Source organism: Lactuca saligna, chromosome 3, assembly GCF_052625555.1.
Source record: "Lactuca saligna cultivar CGN05327 chromosome 3, ASM5262555v1, whole genome shotgun sequence".
Classification (NCBI taxonomy): Eukaryota; Viridiplantae; Streptophyta; class Magnoliopsida; order Asterales; family Asteraceae; genus Lactuca; species Lactuca saligna.
Genome location: NC_136419.1, coordinates 182833143 through 182855316, shown reverse-complemented (window position 1 = coordinate 182855316; position 22174 = coordinate 182833143). Strand labels below are relative to the sequence as shown.

Here is a 22174-nt window from a genome sequence, read left to right as displayed (position 1 = left end):
TCGTTGTTCCTTCGTTGGATATATCTTTTAGGTGGCGTTCTACTGCCACAAGTGGAATTTGGTATGTTTTTTATAAGGTTATGAGGTGGATAATGGAACATCGCATTTAGATATTTCAAGTCTAGTAAATTTCGAGCGTTATTTTGTACATACAATTGAAATCTTGTTTTACCAAATAAAAATGAGTGGATAAGACATAGAAGATAACATCTATAATTAAAACACATGCTTGTTTCATTAACAATAAAATTTTGGTACATATCGTTTTGGAAAATTTGACCTTTATAAGGTCTACAATACATCATGATAATAATCTGATAGCATAACGACCCTCCAGATAATGTAATCACTTACATGTAGGTTCGGTCCTACAAAAAAAGGAAAGAAAAGGGGTGGCACTAACGCATACCCAAACATCTAGTTTATCATCTGGTGAGTAGGATTGATCCTACTCACGTCGAGTCGTCCCCTGTGGTGTCTGGGATGATGTAGAGGCGCCCCGCAGCTCGGCCAAATGGTGCTCGGCAACCCGCACCGTCTCCTCCAGGGCAGTATGCCTCTCCTGGTATTTCCTCACTTCCGCTCACGCGGTAGTAAGGTCCTCGATGAGCTGATCTATAGGCTAGTAGTCTATATGGAGATCTCGAGCACATGCGGTAGTGACCTCCAGAGTATCCATCATCTCCATGACTTGATGCATTGTGGTTTGGGCCTGGTCCCCAATGTTAGTAATCCTTCGGACCATAACACGAAGTGCTCGGTCCACTGTCACTCGATTCGTAAAACCCTCGCTCCATCCCAAATGGTGGACGATGTTCTTGGTGTCGGCTCCATCGCTCCATATCGTATGCCCAGGGGGCGTAGGACCATTGTAGCGCAATCGGTGTGCTGGTGCCCTCGCCATGTAGGGAGAATCGATAACTTTGGACTCGGCTTCTGAATCATCATCATCCTCCTCCTCTTCGACCTCCTCATTGATCTCCTCTTCTTCGAACTCCCCTATGACCTCTTCTAAATCCTCCTCCGGATCCTCCTCTAACCATCCCCCGTTCCCCTGGTTGGCGAAGTAGGGATCTCCCTAGTGATGGAATCATGCCATGACGTTTGTACGAGAATATATAAGCACAAGAGGATATATGAAAGATTCACAAAATTTTAAATACTCTTATAATATCTTATGTCTTTATGTTTTTTTCTCAGACCCTTTTGATTTACAATTGATGAGTTTTAGGTTTGTTGTCCACCTTGACCGCTCCTAGACATATGTTCGTCATCTCTCGAATAAATATAGTTGATCAGGCTATATTTATCCTAGATATGATTACATCACTATCTAGGTTTAGTCGCGATGTCCAGCTCTTCTTGTTATTTACACTTTTATAAAATACTTACATTTTCAAACTATACTTTTAGTCAGATTGTTCTAGTCCCATTGTATTTATAGTTGTATATCTTATATGGTTAGATATACTAGTTCACTATAAATAATGCTTTGATACCAATCTATCACATCCCCGAACCAGGACAACAGAAAAGTCTGGGGGTGGATGACATCATTGTATAGTATCATAACAATTGAATATGAATGAAACATAGCAACCAACAACATACATTGTTTATATATTGTATTTGTTCAAAAATTACACAAAAGTGACATAAAGTATGAAATTCCAAAATGTAGCAAATTTGATTCTTAAGTACCTACTTACTGGTTCCCTGAGAATACAAGTCATTTTGAAAATCGTCAAAATTGAATGTTGGTGAGTTCATCAGCATATTTGTATGAAAAGATTGTAACATCCTCGTTTGTAATAGTTGAATAACTCCAGAAAATCTGATATTTTCTATGAAAATGGTTGTAAGTCTCGTTCCAAACTGTGAATATATGCATGCATGTCCTTTGTTTTCTTTTGTTTGTAAATGTAAAGCATTTTTTCCCAAAAAATCCAATATTTTCTTATAAGTAAATTGTAGTCTTAAACCTTAAGACCAGAAGTGTAAGTGACTATATAATGAGAAAACAATATGCATTTTTATATTTTAATAAACCGGTGAAGTGTAAGCTTCCTGTAAACCAAGATAATATTGTTAGTGCATGAGTGAGTTCTTATAACCATGTTTGATATGATTGTTATACTTGAACGACATTTTTCAGACATCGGAATTGGAAGACTTTTGTCACCCTAGACTTGCCGGTCTAACTATAGCGAACAATTGAGGTGTGCGGTTGTCAATCTCGTATAGATCTATACACAACGGTCTCGCTCTCCCTCCAGGAGACTCTGGTTATAAAATCCATTGTTATTCGCTCCCATTTCCACTAGGGTATCTCCGGTTGTTAGAGGATACCCGAGGGCTTTTGATAATCTACCTTAAACTTGGCGCAAGTCAAGCACTTGCCCACGTAGGTAGCAATTTATGTTTTTATATTCGGCCACCAATGTTCTTTTTTGAGATCCAAATACATTTTGTCGGAACTCGGATGGATGGAGTACTTTGTCTTGTGTGCTTCATTTATGACCACTTCTCTGAACCAACCAAATTTCACTGTCCATATCCGGTCCATGACGTAGTAGGCTCCGTCCTCTTTGATTATAAGATTCTTGTCCATCCCACGCAAGGCTTTGGTTGTGATGTTTTCCAGCTTCAGGGCTTCTAGCTGAGTTTCCTTGATTTGTGAAGACAAGTTGGAATGCATTTTCATTGTTAGTGTTCATACCAGACGACCCGAGTATTCTTTCCTGCTTAGGGCATCAGCCACCACGTTGGGTTTTCTAGGTCAAGCTGACCTTTTAGTGGTTTGGATCTGGTCTTTAGCCAAGTTTTGATGCCATGCATGGAGTCTTCTGGAAGGTTGGGTTTCAGATGTCAAGGATTTTGTTGTTATTGATTAATCCTTTGGATCTTCTAGCTTTGTAGTTGGGCTTTTGAACTCTTGGAGTAGCCCCAAAGGATAAAGTTGGAAAATTTAACCTTTTTGATAGCATTTGAGGTCAGATCTGAGCCTTGGAGTCCCTAAAATCATAGAAACGGCTGAATGTATCAAGCTCAAGCAAACTCAACGACTTTGAGAACCAACTCGGCATGTTGTCCGGGATTTTCCCAACCATCTGTTTTCTGTAGAATCTTGGCGAGTTCATTAATGCACTCGATGAGTTGGGCCAACATGGATTCTCTACTTGACCGATTGACTTTGACTTTGACCAAGTTTGACCTTGATGGTATTTTGGGTATTGTTCGGATTTTAATGGAATTGGTCATTTGATGGTTGTAGGTATTTGAGTTAAGAGCTGAGATTTGGAGTCAGACCTTATCAGTTATGTGCTGCTTATGAGGTGAGTTTTTCACTATAGTTTCGGCTCGAAGGCACCAAGGTCGGCCCTTTGGTTTGATAACCTGTATTGCTGATATGTTGAGTATTGTATAGATATGTATGAGTATGCTAGTTATTGATATGCTAGTCTGGTAGATCCGTAGGACTACCTATGATTTTGTCTACACAATTATCTGTATACATGTTTGTTATCTGTCGGCATATTATATTGGGTAGAGGTTTTACTGCTTCATGATGTAGCCAACAAACCCTAGAGCATTCCAAATATGAGCTGAGGACCAGGTATGGCATGTAAGACTCATATTGAGGGCTCAATAGCATTCCATATACGAGTGGAGGACCCAGCTGGTATGCTAGACTCGTACTGAGGGCTTGAGGGTATCAGGGCAATTCAAATATGAGTTGAGGGTCGGGTAGGGCATGCCAGACTAATACTGAGCGATCTGGAGCATTCCAGATATGAGCTGAGGACCCGGTTGGTATGCCAGACTTGTACTGAGGGCTGAACATTGGAATTCCAATCCGAGGACTAACTAGGTTGGAGCAAGCCAAACATAAGTTGTGGGCACCAGGGGCTTAACATTGGAGGAAGATGTTCCCAAAACCGCGTTCAGAACTCGTCATTACGAGTTTATAGTGATGCCATTCGGATTGACGAATGCACATATAGTGTTCATGGACCTAATGAAAAGAGTGTATCGTCCATTCCTGGACAAATTCGTTATAGTCTTCATTGACGACATCCTTGTCTACTCAAAAAGCAAAGAGGAACATGGCCAACATCTTCGTCAAATATTACAAACTTATATGAGAGAAGCTCTATGCAAAGTTTTCAAAGTGTGAATTTTGGATCAGGAGGTAGATTTCCTAGGTCACGTGGTCAGTTCAGAAGGAATACACGTTGACCCTTCCAAAATAAAGGCAACTGAAAACTGGTCAGCACCCAAAACAACTACAGAAATCCGTCAATTCTAAGGTCTTGGTGGCTATTATCGAAGATTCATTCAAAATTTATCTCGAATAGCTAAGTCTCTTACTACCCTGACCCAAAAGGGTGTAACCTTTAGCTGGGGAGAAAAGCAAGAAACGGCATTCCAAACACTAAAGCGAGCTTTGAGTAGTGCACCGATCCTGTCTCTCCCTGAAGGGATAGAGGATTTCGTAGTGTACTGTGATGCTTCTAATCAATGTCTTGGATGTGTTCTTATGCAAAGAGAGGTTATATCGTATGCCTCAAGACAACTAAAGACACATGAAGTCAACTATACAACACATGACCTTGAACTAGGAGTAGTGATGTTTGCTCTGAAGATCTGGAGACATTACTTATATGGCACGAAATGCACAATATTCACGAACCATAAAAGTCTCCAGCACATCTTCAATCAGAAAGATTTGAACATGAGACAACGACGATGGATGGAGCTACAGAACGATTACGAGTGCGCAATTCTTTATCGCCCTGGTAAAGCAAATGTCGTAGCTGACGCCCTTAGTAGAAAATAATACTCGGGACGCTGGGTAAAGTTGTTGACCATGACAATCCATTTGCATCTGTCCACACAGATCAAGGAAGCTCAACTTCAAGCCTTGAAACCCAAAAATATGGCAGGTGAAACCCTGAGAGGAATGGATAAGAACTTCGAAGTCAGGGATGATGTAGTCTATTATTTCATGAACCGGATCTGGACACCAAAGTTTGGTGGTTACAGAGATATGGATATGAATGAAGCACACAAAACCTGATACTCCATCCCCCCAGGTTCAGAGAAGATGTATCTGGACCTTAAGAAACTATACTGGTGGCCTAACATGAAGGCCGAAATCGCTACCTTTGTGGGCAAGTGCCTTACCTACGCCAAAGTTAAGGTAGAGTGCCAGAAACCTTCAGTTTTATTACAAAAATCTGACATCCCTGAATGGAAGTGGGCGCGGATTACAATGGATTTCATAACCAATTTACCCAAGACATCGACTGGTTATGATACTATTTGGGTAATCATCGATAGATTAACCAAATCCGCACACTTCTTACCAATCAAGGAGACCGACAAGATGGAGAAGCTAACAAGAACATACCTCAAGGAGATTGTTAGACTGCATGGTGTGCGAATATCTATTATTTCGAACCGAGATTGTAGATTCACCTCTCGTTTTTGGTAGTCTTTACAAAAGTCTCTTGGAACTATGAGTACAACCTACCATCCGCAAACCGACGGACAAAGTGACAGGACGATTCAAACATTAGAAGATATGTTACGAGCTTGCGTGATAAACTTTGGAAAGGCATGGGATATTCATTTACCCCTTGTTGAGTTCTCTTATAACAACAGTTATCATACTAGCATAAACGCTGCTCCATTCGAAGCCCTCTATGGTCACAAGTGCAGATCCCCTTTGTGTTGGGCTGAAGTGGGTGACACGCAGCTAGCTAGATGTCAAACTCCTGATAGTGCTCTCACTGGTCCAGAAATTATTCGAGAAACTACCGAGAAGATCGTACAGATTCAGGAACGACTTAAAGCTTCCAGAGATAGACAGAAAAGCTACGCTGACAAAAGGAGAAAACCCTTGGAATTCCAGGTTGGTGACCGCGTTTTGTTAAAGGTCTCACCCTGGAAGGGCATGATACGCTTTGGAAAGCATGACAAACTGAATCCAAGGTACATAGGACCATTCGAGATTCTTGCCCGAATCAGTCCTGTCGCTTACAAACTTCGATTACCCCAAGAACTAAGTAACATTTATCCTACCTTCTGCGTTCCGAACTTGAAAAAGAGTCTATCCGACGAGACTCTTGTGATTCCACTCGAGGAAATCGATTTAAACGAGAGCCTCAATTTTGTGGAAGAACCCATAGAGATACTAGACAGGGAAGTTAAGAAAACCAAACAAAGCCATATCCCGATAGTGAAGGTTCGCTGGAATGCAAAACGGGGACCTGAATTCACTTGGGAACTGGAGGATCAATGCAACAGAAGTATCCACATCTTTTTCCCTAGTCTATCTGTAATGTAAATTTTGGGACGAAATTCTCTCTAACGGGTGGATAATGTAACAAACCGTTATTTGAAACCTATGTAATAGTACAGGTCAATTTGTACTTCTTTTTAAAATAATAAAGATAAATTTTAGCATATTGTGAATATTTACATAATTAACCCTGAAAAATAAATTATTAAACAATCTCTATTGGGATGAACCAAGTGGTAGAGATTGTAACAAGGTTTCCAAAAATATAAAAAAACACTAAAATTCAAGTTATAACGAAGAAGTTATGACCAATCGAAGATCCGCAACAAAACCGGCAAAACACTGTTCAGTGTAAAAATTGAATTTTCAATAAATGGCTTTTTAGCCTTAACAATCTAAATAAAAGTTGTAGTTTAGGTTAAACCGAGAACTTTCATAAAAATAACGCAAAAATCTGACTTCGTATAAGGAAGTTATGATTTTTCTAAGTTTAAATATAGCAGTGTACAGCTAATTAAAAACTCGAAATAAAGATTAAGTGACTTTTAGCCGACACGACCTAAACGAGAATTGAAGGTCTCGTTATTAGTAGCACCACAGTAAAAAGACAGACAAAAACGGACATCGGATGAAGAAGTTATCAATTTTTAACGGATTTTCCTGTCCCGATTTGTTAAAAATAATAACATTAAAAATAATTTCAAAACTAGCCAATGAAGTCTAAACAAAAGTCGTAGAGTATAATTTTACCTACGCGTGCATATAAAGAACGTCAAAAACGGAGTTTGTATGCAAAAGTTATGAATTTTACAAGTTTTTGGCTCAAAAACCGAGAAATAAATGAGAACCGGATAATTTCGCATGAACAGTACCCGACCATGTCACCCTCGCATGCGAGCCTCCACGTGTCACCTTCTGATAGGACCAAAGTTAGCCGTGTCACCTTCTGATTGGACTGCAGCCGAGGTCCAGTAAGCAGCCGACACCCTCGCAGGACCACACCCTCGGACGCCCCTTGGCACGCGCCTTCTTCCCATTCGACCGAAGTTCGGTCCAATCCGAAGCCACCACCTCCGAATCGAAGCTCCTTCCCTCACTACCTGTCATACACGCGGCAGCCTCGCATAGCCTCGGATCCGTGGCTTTGGCCTATATAAGGCATGCGAGGGCTTCCGAAAAACTTACGATTTTCACCCCAAATTTCACACATTTTCATATTTTTCACATCCGCAAACTTATATACAACCCCTAAAGCCACGGTATCAAGTCTCAAACCATAAGCAAGCCTCCAAGCCCCGAGATTCCTGAGAATCTAACGTCTCTCCAGTCGAAACTCTGCCCGATTTGAGCCGGTTTTTTGTCAAATAAACTCCTTTCTGGGAAACGAAACACTGTCCAAATCACCACTCATCAAGTGACTTCATACCCCTGTATTTTCATAATTTCTACTATTTTAAGGGGGGAAATACAAGTATAACACAAGAACTTTGTGATACAAATAAATGATTTCAAATCACGATAAAACGATTTTAAAGCATCAAAAATACTCCAAATATTGAACTCTTTTATAAAATTATATTTTTCCCAAAAATTCATATTTGTATATATATATATATATATATATATATATATATATATATATATATATATATATATATATATATATAAGTAAGATTTAAAAGGTTTACGACTAATAACTCATTCTAGGTCCTTTTCCTTGTTTGGATGTGGACTTATAGTACCGGTTATTTGTCCAGATGTCGTTTAAATTTTACTTATATATAAAATTGTATATGTATATAAATATAAAAGTTATTTCATGAGTTTAATTACCCTTTATAACATGTTGAGCAAGGGATTACATGCAAAAATAGTTAAGTACCAATTCATAAAGTACATATAAATTATAATAGGTATAATTTATGATACATAGAACAACAATTCATGATTCAAGTATACTAGAATACACAGTTTTACAAGAAACAAGAGTTTTGATTCAAAACAAATCAAGGGTTTACAAATGTCAAAATACATGTTCGAATACTAATTCAAGAACATACTGTCAATCATTTATTTCAGAATAATTGGGTTTTCATAACTAATATACATGTAACATTTATATGCTTTTTATGAGACATTCAATTCAGGTTGTTTTTAATTCATTTTAGACAACCAAGGTAAAGCCTTGATATTATAACCAGAATCTCCAGTCCGGGGATCGAAACAAGTTGTGTGTAGATCTATATCAGGATTGACAACCCTGCATTTAGGCTGCTAGCTACAGTCAGGCATACACGCCAATGAGTGGCAATTGTTATCAATAGTTTAAACGCCCAAAAAGCATTTGTTTCAGGAGATCATGTCTTAGTATGGTTATAATAACTCATTAAAAAGATATTAACAACACGTTAGTGTATAAACAACTAAACGTAAGTACATCTTCAAAGTATCGGTTTACAAAGTACAAAGTACAATGGTATATTATAGTTTTCAATAACAGCTGGTGAAGCCAGGCACACTCTCAGTTATAAGTTTTACAAATACAGAACATTGGTTTACAAATAGAACAACTACTTTTCATATACAACAGAAAATATGGGATTTTCTTGAACAATTTTCATATTCAAGATACAAAGACACCCTTTCAAACATAAAGAATTATGTACTCACTCAACTTATTGTTGATACTCTCTTTTCAAATTACTTGTATTCTCAGGGAAATAATAACAAGTACTCCCCGTGCTTTTTGAGAAGATGGAGCTATTATGAGTTGTATCTTCTTCTTTTGTATAACTATTTTGGTTTCAATATACAATGATTGAACACATGTAAATACTTATACTTTTAAATACAATGGTTGTTTGTACTTCGATTACTATGATGCATGTGTTGTGATACTACAAATGAAGTCCTCCACCCCCGGACGTTTCTTTCGTCTGGTTTGGGGGTGTGACAGGTTGTGTGTTGGTACTTTGGGGGAACTCACTAAGCTTTGTGCTTACAGATTTATTTATGGTTTTAGGTACTTCATTGGATTGTATCAATGTGAAGGCGTGACTGTATCACATCCTCGCGTTTTGGACTTGCGATTTCTAGGAAACTCTAATAATGTGAATTGTTTTGAAAACTATGTTGAAAGCGACTTTGATTTTAAATAATGTTGTGGAAATAATCGTTTGTAAACACTTTTATTAATAAAGGGGTTGCTTTTTAAAGGTTTAAATTTATTGAAAATTTTGGGATGTTACAAATCCCAATGAATACCGAGAGTTCTATCAAATAATAATCAACTAGGCCGGACAGTTGGGAGGCAGGACCATTTCGGCGTATAGCCTTTCTAAAATCCAATGTGACATCCCCAAATTCATGGTTATTTTAAAATTTTTATTTATGCTTATTTGAAAATCAGAGTATTCATTTTAAAGAATAATATTGTGGAATTTATTCCCATAAAACATGATAAATATATTATCAAAGCATTTCCGATGAAATATAATTTGTTTATATTAAAACTTTAGGATGGCATCGTCAATATAGAAACATAAGCACAAACAGATATTTAAATTCATTTACACCAGTGATTTAGATCTCCTTTAATCTCTTAGTGTAATGTACCTTCGTATCGACACCTGTGATACAAATAAACTAAGTAGGTCAGGTTGGGAAACCTGGTGAGTACATAGGCTTTTCAACCCACAATAATATAATGATTATGTTTAATCATCAAACAATCAACCCAATTACCCACCCGTATTATCTTTTTTATTCTTAAGGATCTACCCTTAGAATCAGTTATCCTTCATTCATTCATTCCTAAGGATTATCCTAAGGAACAGGCATGAAGACCATCGCTGCTTGGGTTTATATAAAACGTACTAATTCCATTGTTGCCGATGTTATCTATTAGGCACAACTGCCAAAACTATCCTTCAAGTACTATGTCCATAGCTACCAATGTCCATTCATAAGACATTACAGCTATAACTACCAGGGTTTTTAAATTACAACTGGTGAACACGTAGTTCAAAGGTTAGGTATAGCTATCAATATTATCTTTTAGGCGTAGCTGCCAGGATATATAGAGTACATCTGGTGAACATGTCGTTCACAACACCTACAGGATGCGAGCCTACTAGTGTTCCACTGGACTGTCTAGAACAGTCTGTGGTTGTCATCTATACCCTAATAGATGATTGGGCCAACACTTGGGTCAAGGCTTGTCATTATCTTTCACCTCTCATCATCTTTATCATCTTTCATCTCCCAGCTCATCTCATCTTTAATCTACCCATATTTTCCCACCATAATTATAGGTATAAAATATGTACACAATTTAAATAGAATAAAACATGTATATTTTGTTTATCCAGCATAAATATCAAGAACACAAACAATATGCACACATAGCATGTAATTTATATTAAATACTTCCTATCTATGTGTAAGATGAAAGTGACTATCCACTCACTTGTTAAAGAGATGATTCCAAACTCGGGCAGTGCTTCGCTTCTAACAATTCTATTTTCCTTCGGCGAAACCTAGTATCATTAACACTAGATTTTAGTCTAATATTCATCCCAACTAATTATGAGAGTTATTATTTTATAAGTGTTAAACAATACTTTTCAACCACTATGTAAAGACATGGGGCCAGACATGAAACACCGGAGGGTAGGACCATTTTGGCATTATAGCATTTCTGAAATCCAACAACACAACGCGGCCCTTCAAACCAGATTCCCCGTACCGCAAGTAGTTAAAATATACTATAATAACAATGTGTATATTATATTTTATAATATATTTAATGTTTATAAGTGCATAATAAATATATTGAACTTAAACATAAGCTATACTTGAAGTAGGGTAAGCATAACTCACTTATAATGGAGTTTAGAGAAGAACCGTGATCTATGTGGGCGGAAATTCTAAGTCGAAATCTCATCTTCTTGGGGCCTTCTGGCTCTCCGGGACTCGCTACTAACTCCTCAGAAAGGCTAGAGAAAAGCCTTGAGGCTTTGGGGGGTGTTGGGAGAGAATGGTTGAGAGAGATGTGAAGAATGGAGTGATTTGCGCCTCTATTTATAGGCTAAATTTTGGTCCTACTCATCAAGTTTGAGCCTCCAACTCATCGAGTTGGTGCCACATGTCACCATCTAGTGGTAAAGCGTGAGGAGAAAACAATGGCCCCATTAAGCGACGTCACCCCTTTGGCAGCAGCACCCTTTCGACTTCTAAATTCTATAACTTTTGAATAAGAGCTCCATTTTTTACATTCTTTATATCCACTAGTAGGTAGTGATAAGATCTATAACTCTCCTTTTGACTCCATTGGCTAGTTCTAGACCAATTTTAAATTAAACAGTATGACAAGATTACATTGTTTAACGACCATGTAAAATTCATAACTTCTACATACGGACTCCGTTTTCAACAGTCTTTTTATAGTTGAGATCCTATTAATGAGATCTTTAATTCTGATTTAAGTTGTGTCGGCTAAAAGTCAATTGATCTAAAATTTGAGTTCCAAGATGTGCACTGTTATGCGAAATCTTAGAAAAATCATAACTTCCCCATACAAAGTCAGATTTGGATGTTCTTTTCATGCATGTTCTCGGTTTAATGTATACTACGAATTTCATTTAGATCACTAAGGCTAAAAAGTAATTTATTAAAAATTCATTTTTTAAGTTACACGGTGTCAAGCCTGTTTAGCCGTAAAACTTCGACTAGTCATAACTTCTTCGTTATAACTCGGATTTCAGCGTTTTTTATATGTACAGAACCTTTGTGACATATACTATAACTTGGTTAAGATCATTTACTATAAATAATCTTCTATCAAAAAGTCAAATTTTGACGCTTATTGTCTCTAAATTGACTAGACCGAATCTGTGGTCGTTACATCCAATAACGAAGCCAACGTGACCATTCTAGACACCTCTCCCTAATGTAGATCAATCAGTATAATGACTTGGAATTAATGATAAATATTATTTTTAGGTTCATAATGACGATTATGAACATAAATATAAGTTACACTTGAAGTATTATAAGTGTAGCTTAACTTTCAAAGAATTTAGCGAAAACCAGGAAATTGTGCGAGCAGAATTCCAAAACCAAAAACACTATTAATAGGATTTATGGTGCTCTAGAGCCTCATTACTACCTCCTAAAAAATCCTAAACTTGGGCCTCCAGAGTGGGGGAAATTTTGAGAGAAAGAGAAAGCATTAGGAAGAAGTTGTGAGAAATGAAAAGGATTTTCGAAACTATTTATAGGGGTTTTAGGGAGTAGGGGGCTACGCCCTGCATAGAAAATTGATACGCCCAGCGTATTAAGGATACATATGGTGCTGACACGTGTCAACAAAGTAGTGGTCCATGCCCCACCTTCTAGAAGGTGCACGTTGTGCATACCTACTCCGCACGTTGCACATTTCGAAAAACTTCAAAAATTCGTATCTTCTTCATATGAACTTCGTTATTTACGTTCTTTATATCCAAGTGTAGCTACCGATGAGATCTAAAACTTTCTTTTAGAATATGATGGCGAATTTGCAAATTATACTTTTTATTTATTATTTTAGAAGGCTTAGACTGCTAAACTCCGCTTAAAATTCATATCTTTTTCATACGACATTCGTTTTTTACTGTATTTATATCGACAAACTCCTATTAACGAGATCTGCAATTCCCATTTAGATTTTTTTCAGCTAACAATCAACCAATCTAAAATTTGATTTATGTGCTAACACTATTACGCTAAAATATTAGAAAAATCATAACTTCCTCTTACGAAGTCAGATTTAGACGTTCTCTATATGTACGCTCTTGGTTTTGCGATTACTACGATTTTTTTTAGATCACTGAGGCTAATAAGTAACCTATCTCTTATTCACATTTTACGACATGTATAGTCGTGTCGATTTAAATCGTAAAACTTCGAAGAAGCATAACTTCTTCACACGAAGTCAGATTCGGGCGTTCTATATATCTACTGAAATTGTATCGATGTTTCATACATGTTTATGATGATTACTTTAGCTAAAAAGTAATATATCTCTACTTTGAATTTTATAAATGACGGTTTGTATTAAATTCTATTGGAATGCGAAAATAAGGTGTTACACTCAAGTCCCATATGCATCTGCTTTAGGATCAATCATGTATGTTATGACATGTACTCGTCTTGATGTGTCTTATGCTTTGAGCATGGTTAGTAAATTTCAGGATAATCCAGGAAAAGCACACCGGATAGGAGTAAAGAATATTATAAAGTATTTGCGAAGAACCAAAGAAATGTTCTTAGTTCTTGGTGGCAATGATACATTGAGAGTGACAGGTTATTGTGACTCCAACTTCCAAACAGATAGAGAAAACTTTTGTTCACAGTATGGTTGTGTGTTCCAACTAAATGGTGGAGCAGTGACATTGAATAGTTTCAAGCAGAAAACGATGACTGATTCTACTAGTGAATTAGAGTACATAGCAGGGAGTAAAGACTCACAGGAAGTAGCTTGGTTGAAGAATTTCATCGGGAATCTTGGACTTGTTCCGACAATTGAGTAACCAATGGAGCTCTTTTGTGATAACGAAGGTGTGGTTTCTTTAACAAAAGAACTAAAAGATCTTGGAAGGCCCAATCACATTGACAAGAAATATCATTACATCAAACGTAGAGTAAAAGATGGGCATCTCAAAGTGAAACGAGTGTCATCAGAAGATAATCCTACAAATCCTTTTACAAAGGTTCTTAGTAAGGCTAAGCACACCCAGCATGCTAGGAGCATTGTTTTAAGAGACAACATTAGTTTTAGTAAGTAGTTGATAAATTGAAACTTTGTAAAAAAATTTGTAATTGTTTTTGGTGATTAAATAATGGAGATTTATTTAAGAGTATTTATACTACCTTCTTCGATTATTTATTATTATGTTTCATTTTGCATGTTTTACTTCCTGAATAATTTTTTTATTATTCGAATTCCACAGGCGTTCATACTTTTGGAAGTAGGTACTGAATCAAGACTGTCATGAATCTTTTGTAGATTGTCTATGGATATTAGACATTGCATGGGGATAGCTACAATATTCATGAGTACTTAGAAAATAAGGATTTAAAGTATCGGATAAACCCACGCTATGAGATTATTTCATGGATTTTATCACGAGTAATTCTAAGACGATAATATCTACTATTTTTAAAGTGGAGATATATACTTCGCAGTTTGTTGATCAGTTATGCATTGTTTTACCCAAATGCGTCTCGTAACTGGATGTTATCAAGAGTAATTTCATGCATGATTTGTCAAGTAAAGGGTATGATTGTATAGTCAAAGTAATTTGTTCCTTTTGCCCTAACAGGAAAAGCAATATATTTAGGCCCCTTGGTGATTTGATGTTGACCTTATAGTGTTGGGCCCAACTGATACTAGATTGATGTGTTCAATTGGTAGTCTGATGACGTCGTCATAAATCAGGAAATTGGGAAAAAGAATCTTGGACAATGAGATTGATTATAATCTATGTCTCGTTTCCATGTGATATCATGAAGAAATAATGAATAGTTGATCACTTATCTCAGGGCTACTGTCTGATTTGATTCAAATTTCGACTGTAGCTTTGAAAAACACTCTTTACTATTTGGTTCAGGGTTATACTATCAATTGTAGTTATAGACTTATCCAAGTGAGAGACCGTTGGATTAAAGTGTTTAAGCTCATAAATAAATTGGTATAAACTTGTAATTAGAGGCAAAGTCCTTTTAGGTTGCCCTCATAACTAGAAATTGATTAGAATGACATTTGTATAGAGAAGAAATGATTTATTAGTTTGTTATATGATTAATAAATTAATTAGAAATAGATTAAATTAATTAATAATTGATCAGAATTAATTTAGAATTAATGTGGGGTCAACTGGAATTAATTAGAAGTGTAAAGGCTGCTTTCTAATTGCTTAATAGTTGAGCAAATGAGAGGTTCTAGAAACCTCCTATAGTGGATGATTTTGGAGTGCCTTTTAAGGCAGTCTAGAATGCTCCATTTAACATAAAGAAAGTAGATAATTACCAGGATTATTATTTTATGTTCAAATCTAGGATTTTTAGGGTTTCCTGGCAAATATATAAAGGGGTCATTAGCTTGCAATTTTCAGCCACTCTTTTCTAAAGATACATGACCAAAACTTCACATCCCTCTCCTTGCTCCTCTCTTGTGTTATAATTTCTAGCTTTGGGTGTGAGCCATTAGAGACATCATTATTTTGGTGCTTGTTTTCTAAAGATCTACAAACAAGGAATCAAGGAATTGTTTGCAATAACAATTCAAAGGTATATAACCCTGATCCCAATAATTTCGATTATAGTACAATTCTTCTAGGTTTCATAGATCATAGTTCATATTATGTTGCCTTTAATGTGAAGATATAGATCCTAATAGGTTGGATGTACCCTTAATTGTTAAGTGTTATTTTTCCGCATGTACATGATTTTCGTAACCTATAAAACCCTAAACCTTGACCCTTAGGTCGGCCTAGAACCTTGATGGGTTCAACCTTGATCCTTGGCTTAGCTTTTGGGTTCAACCAATATTCTTGGTTTCGGCCGTTTGTTTGCCCTTGGCTATAACTAAGATTATTGGTTCAACCCTTAAGTTGAACCAAATGTCTTGGTTTCATCCCTTGGGACCAACTAAGATTCTTTGGTTTGGCCATTGGATTCAACCAAGAATTTTGGGTTTTTCCCTTAGCTTTAACCCAATGGTTGGGTTTAACCATATAAAATTATTGGTTTGACCCTTGGATTTAACGAATATTTTTGGTTCAACCCTTAGGTTTAGCAATTAGGTTCCACCACGTTCCTTAGATTTAGCCCTTGGGTTCAACTAGGCTTCTTTTTGGTTCGACCATTGCTTTCAACCAAGCTTCTTAGTTGGACAAAGATAATTGATATGGGTACACCATTCGCCATTCGCCTAAAAGAATTTGCATGTGCATCATATTTTGTTTAAGTTTTTAACTTCAAACATCAACCATTTGCCTTCCATCTTCAACCTACAAATGTTTTTAAACTTCAAGTGTTTAACGAGTGTGATCTTTTAAAATCTCCAACCAAGAATTTTTATGTGCATAAATCACAATCACACAAGAATATTATCAGCAATATGTTCATAAAAACTAATGAGCAAAGAAGAATAAACACATTTCTAATAACAAACTTTTCACAAGATTGATAAAACTCAATAGATCCAAATTCTTCAAATGACTTGACAATACATAATAACATATCTAATCAAAAGATATCATTCATATATATATATATATATATATATATATATATATATATATATATATATATATATATATATATATATATATATATAAGATCCAATAATAATAAGTAAAACAATAAACACTATAGACAAACACACCGAGTTTTACATAGAGATGGCAAATCATGAAGAAGAAGAAGAAGAAAAACACTAGCGAAGGAGACCATCGAGAGATCTAGTAATGATAATAATGTTTACAATGTAAAGAAATACGAAAAATACAAGTGTATAGTGTTGAATGCGGAGTATGTATTAGAAAAAATAAAATAGACTGTTTTCTAGGGTTATAGAAATAAGTTCACACTCTCATAACTCATAAGAACCAAAAAAAATGTTTCAACCTATCAGGGTCAATGTTGTTTCATCAATAGATCATGAGGTTGAGTTCAAGTCGTCTGGATCCATCATTGTTGCCTCATGATGCTTCCAAGTTGTTTCATATTGGCCTTGTGAAAAATTAGTTCAGATCGCTTTATCATCAACTTCAAAAAAAAAAAAAAAATTGCCACCTGATAGCTACTGTTTTGACCATCTATGAGTTTTGAGGTCACTTTTCAACATATGTCATACTAGGTTGCATCATGTGGTTTTTCAACATGTCATACTAGGTTGCATCATGTGGTAGGTGTGGGAAGCATCAAGGCTTGAGGTTGATCATAAATAGAGGAATGGTTGTTCTCATTTCCTCACACTTTCTTCTTTTGTCATTAATAATCATTAAGCAGTCTATATCCCATACGAGTGTTTTTCCATGCTTCTCATGGTGAACGCCTAGGAGAAAGGAGTGTCCCATATTTTCTAGTTGTTTCTCTACAACAATTTTAGGCTCATTACAATTATTTCTCACTCCTTTGTCTTATAGTGAGCGACTTCCTAATACATAAAATCATAATGTGTAAAACACTAAAACACCTACCACTTTCTAATACATAAAATCAAACCAAGTCCCGAATACCTAAATAGTAAATAATACACGGTTGACATATATACATCATTAGTTCCACTAAAAATTTTACTTTCGGATATTATTAATTAAATAATAAACATTGTAATATATGCATTGACAATTTCGAAACAATACACTCTTTCTTAAACACAACTAAAACCGGGGTTCTTTTTCACTCCCCTCACCTTCATCAACTCCCTAATCCCATCCACTTCACACCACTTCCCAGCTTCCGCATACATATTCGAAACCAAAGTATAATACCCCGAATGACCCGGTTTTAACCTAAACAAATTCTCACCCGCCCACCGACCCAACTCAATATCCCCATGGATCCGACACCCGCCAAGTAAAGACCCCCACACATTTGCATCCGGTTCCACCCACATCCCATTTATCATCTCCACCGCCTCCTCCAACAACCCGGCCCGCCCAAAAATATCAACCATACACCCATAATGCACTTGTGTCACTTCAATCTTGTCCTCTTTCATCTTTTTGAAATATTTCCTCCCTAATTCAACTAACCCTCCATGGCTACAAACGGATAAAACCGCTACGTAACTAATCGAATCTCGTCTCACATGATCATCATCTCCCATGGATTCGAATAAACCGATTGCAGTGTCAATCTCGCCACGCATTCCATACCCCATGATCATCGTGTTCCATGAGGCCGTATCCTTGTTGGGGATCCGATCGAATACCTTTTTAGCAAGATCGATGCGCCCGCATTTCGCGTAAAGATCCAAGATCGAGTTGGAAACAATGAGGGAATGCAGCTGTTTAACAGTAAGGAGGTGAGAATCTATAACTGAGGAGTCAGAAGACATCAGGTTTGGGACCGGTTGGTGGGTGGGACCCATAAGTGGTGTGTACCCTTTTTTTAAACAAACCCCATGAATCTCCTTACCTTTCTTGATTTCCGCCATATTGGCACAAGCCGAAAGTGCCCCGGAAAAAGACACGGTGTCATATTCCATATCTTTTAACCCTAATTCGCGAAACAAAATCAAAGACTCGAAGGATGTGTTTGTATGAGAATAAGCCGATATGAGTGTGTTGTATGATATTTTATCTTTATATGATACATTGAAAACGCTTCTTGCAAGATCTAAACGACTACATTTTGCATACATGTCAATAAGTGCATTCGATATGAATATTTGAAAGTCAAACCCGTTTCGGATTGACTTACAATGTATCTGTTTTCCATGGGATAAATGACCGATTCGTGCACAAGCGGGAAGAATGTTTGTTAAGGTTACGGGTCCCGGGACTATGCCATGAGCTTGCATTTCTCTTAATGTTTGTAAAGCTAACAATTCAGATCCGTTTTGAGCATAATTAGCTATCATCGTGTTCCATGATACGATATTTTTCGAGTGAATATTGTTGAAAATGTTTGATGCTTTAATGGGATACCTGAATTTTGCGTACATGTCTAGTAAAGAATTGGCTACAAATATATCGGATTCGATACCGGTTCTTATACTAAAACCATGAAGCTCGATTCCCCATTGAAGACATTCAAGATCAACTATGATAGGCAGGATGCTAGAAATAGCAACAGAGTTTGGTGTGATAGATTTGTTGATCATGTATTGGAAGAAAAGTATGGCATCTTGATGATGATCTGTGTGAGAAAAACTTGTGATGATAGCATTAAAAGAAACATGATTTCTATCCACCATTTCATTGAAAACTTGCTTACAGGCTTTTAAATTGCCACATTTCCCATATGCATCGATGAAAGCATTGTTTATTTTAATGTCATCACTGAATCCCATCTTGATGACATAACTATGAATCTCGCTTGTGATTGCAAAGTCTTCAATAGATGCACACACGGGTAACAAGCTTACAATGGTGGCTACATTTGGGCTAACCCCAGAATAGAGTGGTTGGGATCTCATGTCCCTAAAAAAGGCAATTGCTTTATCGTAAGAAAACTTGATTGAAAATACTGCGATAAGTGTGTTCCATGTCACAGCGTCTCTCTCAGGCATTTCATCGAACACTTTCTCTGCATCATTTATGCTACTACACTCACCATAAAATCTCAGAAGGGTGTTCCCAACAAATACATCAGAATCAAAACCCAGTTTGCAAACCAACCCATGAACCTCTTGTCCCTTCCAGACCTCGTGATAATCCGAACAAACTTTGAGAACAAATGGGAAAGAATGATCATCGGGCCTAACACCATTACGAATCATCAGATTATAAATTTGAAACGCATCGTAAACTCCGGCAATGCTGTAAGCTCGCGTGATCTTGTTCCACAAGAAAGCAGAGCGAGAGTAGGGGAGTGATTGGTGAAACAGAAGGCGGGATGTTGATGGGTCTCCGAAGGTGGCGTACTGGAGGATGAGAGAAGCGGAGACGGAAATGCTGTTTGGGAGGTAGCCATTCAGGAGGGCAATCGCGTGGCATTGCTTGGTTTGTTGGAGTGATTTTGCGGAGGCGCAGAGTGGGAGGATGGTGCGATGGCATGGGATTGTGGAAAAATATTGTCTTTTTTGGGCATTCTGCAATCGTTTAAGTTCGCCGGATAATATGGAGTTTCGCCTGACAATGATATTGCAGGGATAGTATGACATAGAACCGCCTGTTCTCGCATGGAGAGAAAGAGGGGAAAAGATTTAACGAAAAGAGAATTTGATGTTAACAATGCTTTTATATGGACACCTTTAGGAAGATGCTTAGATCACACTTCCTCAAGGTTACTTTTCTAAATATGATGGGCTTAAACATGCCCCAGAAAAAAAACCTCATCTTTAGTTAATTTGGGTTTTTACTCAAAGTGAAAACGATTATTCTGTTTTTACATAAACAAAAAGGTAATAGGTGTGTTGTATTATTGAGTTATGTGAATGATATTGTATTGACCTGTAATTGTGAGCAAGAAATAATGGCATTGAAAATGTTTTTTTTTTAATTAATCAAGGGTTCATGTTTAAAATACTTTCTTGAGAATGAAATGAAGAAACCTGACATCATGTATCGGCAAGAAAAATGTGTGGAGTAGGCTTAGCCGACATGCCTATGCCGTTCACGACAAACACTTAGGACATGCTCTTTTATTCTGGATTTCTTTGTATATGGATTCGGTCATATAGTTGTCAAGGTTTTACGGTTATAAATATTGTCGTTAGGATTCTTTTTATTAATAACATTGGATACAGACTAATAGATGATTTATCTGGTTCCTACACGTAGACATAGGTTATATCGGTCGAATCCTGTAAATTTCGTGTGTTATTTTGTTGCTTTAGTTTGGTTTCTTCCGTAACAAATTGAAATGGTAGCAATAGATCAATTGGTTAACGTAAAAAAATGGGGCAAGTCATCATTTGAAGGGCTATGTTTGTCCTACATAAAGTACTAGTACCGAGCATTATTATATAAACTTGGGTACAAACATGTTACTATTCCTCTTGATCTTAATATAGTTGTGACTAGCGAAGGGATTGGTTCTAATTATGAATTACTAGCTACTATTACTATGTATGGTTTAGAAACTTATTTACTAACCAACACCATGTCTAATACTTGATAGCTGTTCAAACCATTAGCCAATGTATGCATGCTTCCCAAAAAGTAATATAAAATTTGTAGTGAGAGTGCTAATATATTAAAGATGGGTCTAGGGCAGGGGCGGCCCTTGCCAAGTTCAACAGGTGCCGAACAGGTGCCGAAGAACAGGACCCAAAAAATTGGAGGGCCGCAAATTATTATAGATTTTATGCTATCCTAGGTTCAGTTGGCTCACCTCCTGGCTCTTACAAGTGACGCATCAGTAATCACGCAAGAAGTAGCGGGAAAAAAGTAAATTTCGGGAAAAGGAAAACGCTTCAATTTCTTCTTTGTTTACGCATGGGTCGGGGAGTAAATCTACAAACGATATTGTTTTCTTAAATTTGCAAAGGAATTAAATATGCAAAGCTATGAACAATCTTCTTCTTTCATCTTTCTTCACAAATTCTGATTTCTGAAACAAAGTTACAAAATACAAATGATCATACAATCTTTCTCTCTTCTTGAAAATCAGATTTAATGTTGTGGATTTGTGGTTTCGAAATCAGAAGGAGAATGACTGAAGGTAGGGATTAAGGTATTTCTAATTTCTGGACTTCTGGTTTCATGTTCTTCATGCGTTCTTCTTTTTCTTCTGCTTAGTTTTTTTATTTTTAATGTCTAAAGGAAACAAGAAGTGAGTTTTGAAAATAAAAAGGAACAAGAACATTAAGCACATCAGTTTAGAAAATCAGAAGGAACGACATTGAGGAAGTCGATTTATGAAGTGAAGTGACGAAAATCAGAATCAGAAGGTATCCTTTATTCGTTTATGATTTTCTATATGATAAATATCTTATCTGTTGCTGATAAATTTCTATTTGATATCTGATAATTGATAAATTTCTGATTTGCTATCCGATATAATAAGCTTTAAGATGAAAATCAGTTTCTTTTTTGTTTTTGTATTTCTGATCAAGTTCTGATTTGATTTTTGTTTTTTTTTTTTTTTAAGTTTTGATATTCTTTCTTGCTTATTTGAAGTGACAAAAATCAAAAGGTACCCTTTATT

General features: G+C 36.6%; 1 protein-coding gene and 1 pseudogene across 1 annotated transcript; one reads left to right on the top strand and one right to left on the bottom strand.

The window, feature by feature from the left end:
• Positions 1 to 13389: 13389 nt before the first annotated feature.
• On the top strand, positions 13390 to 13878 carry LOC145036232 (secreted RxLR effector protein 161 pseudogene; annotated as a pseudogene).
• Positions 13879 to 17569: 3691 nt separating this feature from the next.
• Positions 17570 to 20410, bottom strand: LOC145037586 (putative pentatricopeptide repeat-containing protein At1g69350, mitochondrial). The gene has a single exon (XM_078986280.1). It carries the CDS (start codon positions 20184 to 20186, stop codon positions 17727 to 17729), a length of 2460 nt encoding a protein of 819 aa, XP_078842406.1. The 5' UTR covers positions 20187 to 20410; the 3' UTR covers positions 17570 to 17726.
• Between the last annotated feature and the right edge of the window lie 1764 nt (positions 20411 to 22174).

What these genes read in the sequence shown, in the direction of transcription:
- LOC145037586 (XM_078986280.1), bottom strand. Translation starts at nt 20,186, where the DNA reads ATGTCATACTATCCCTGCAATATCATTGTCAGGCGAAACTCCATATTA.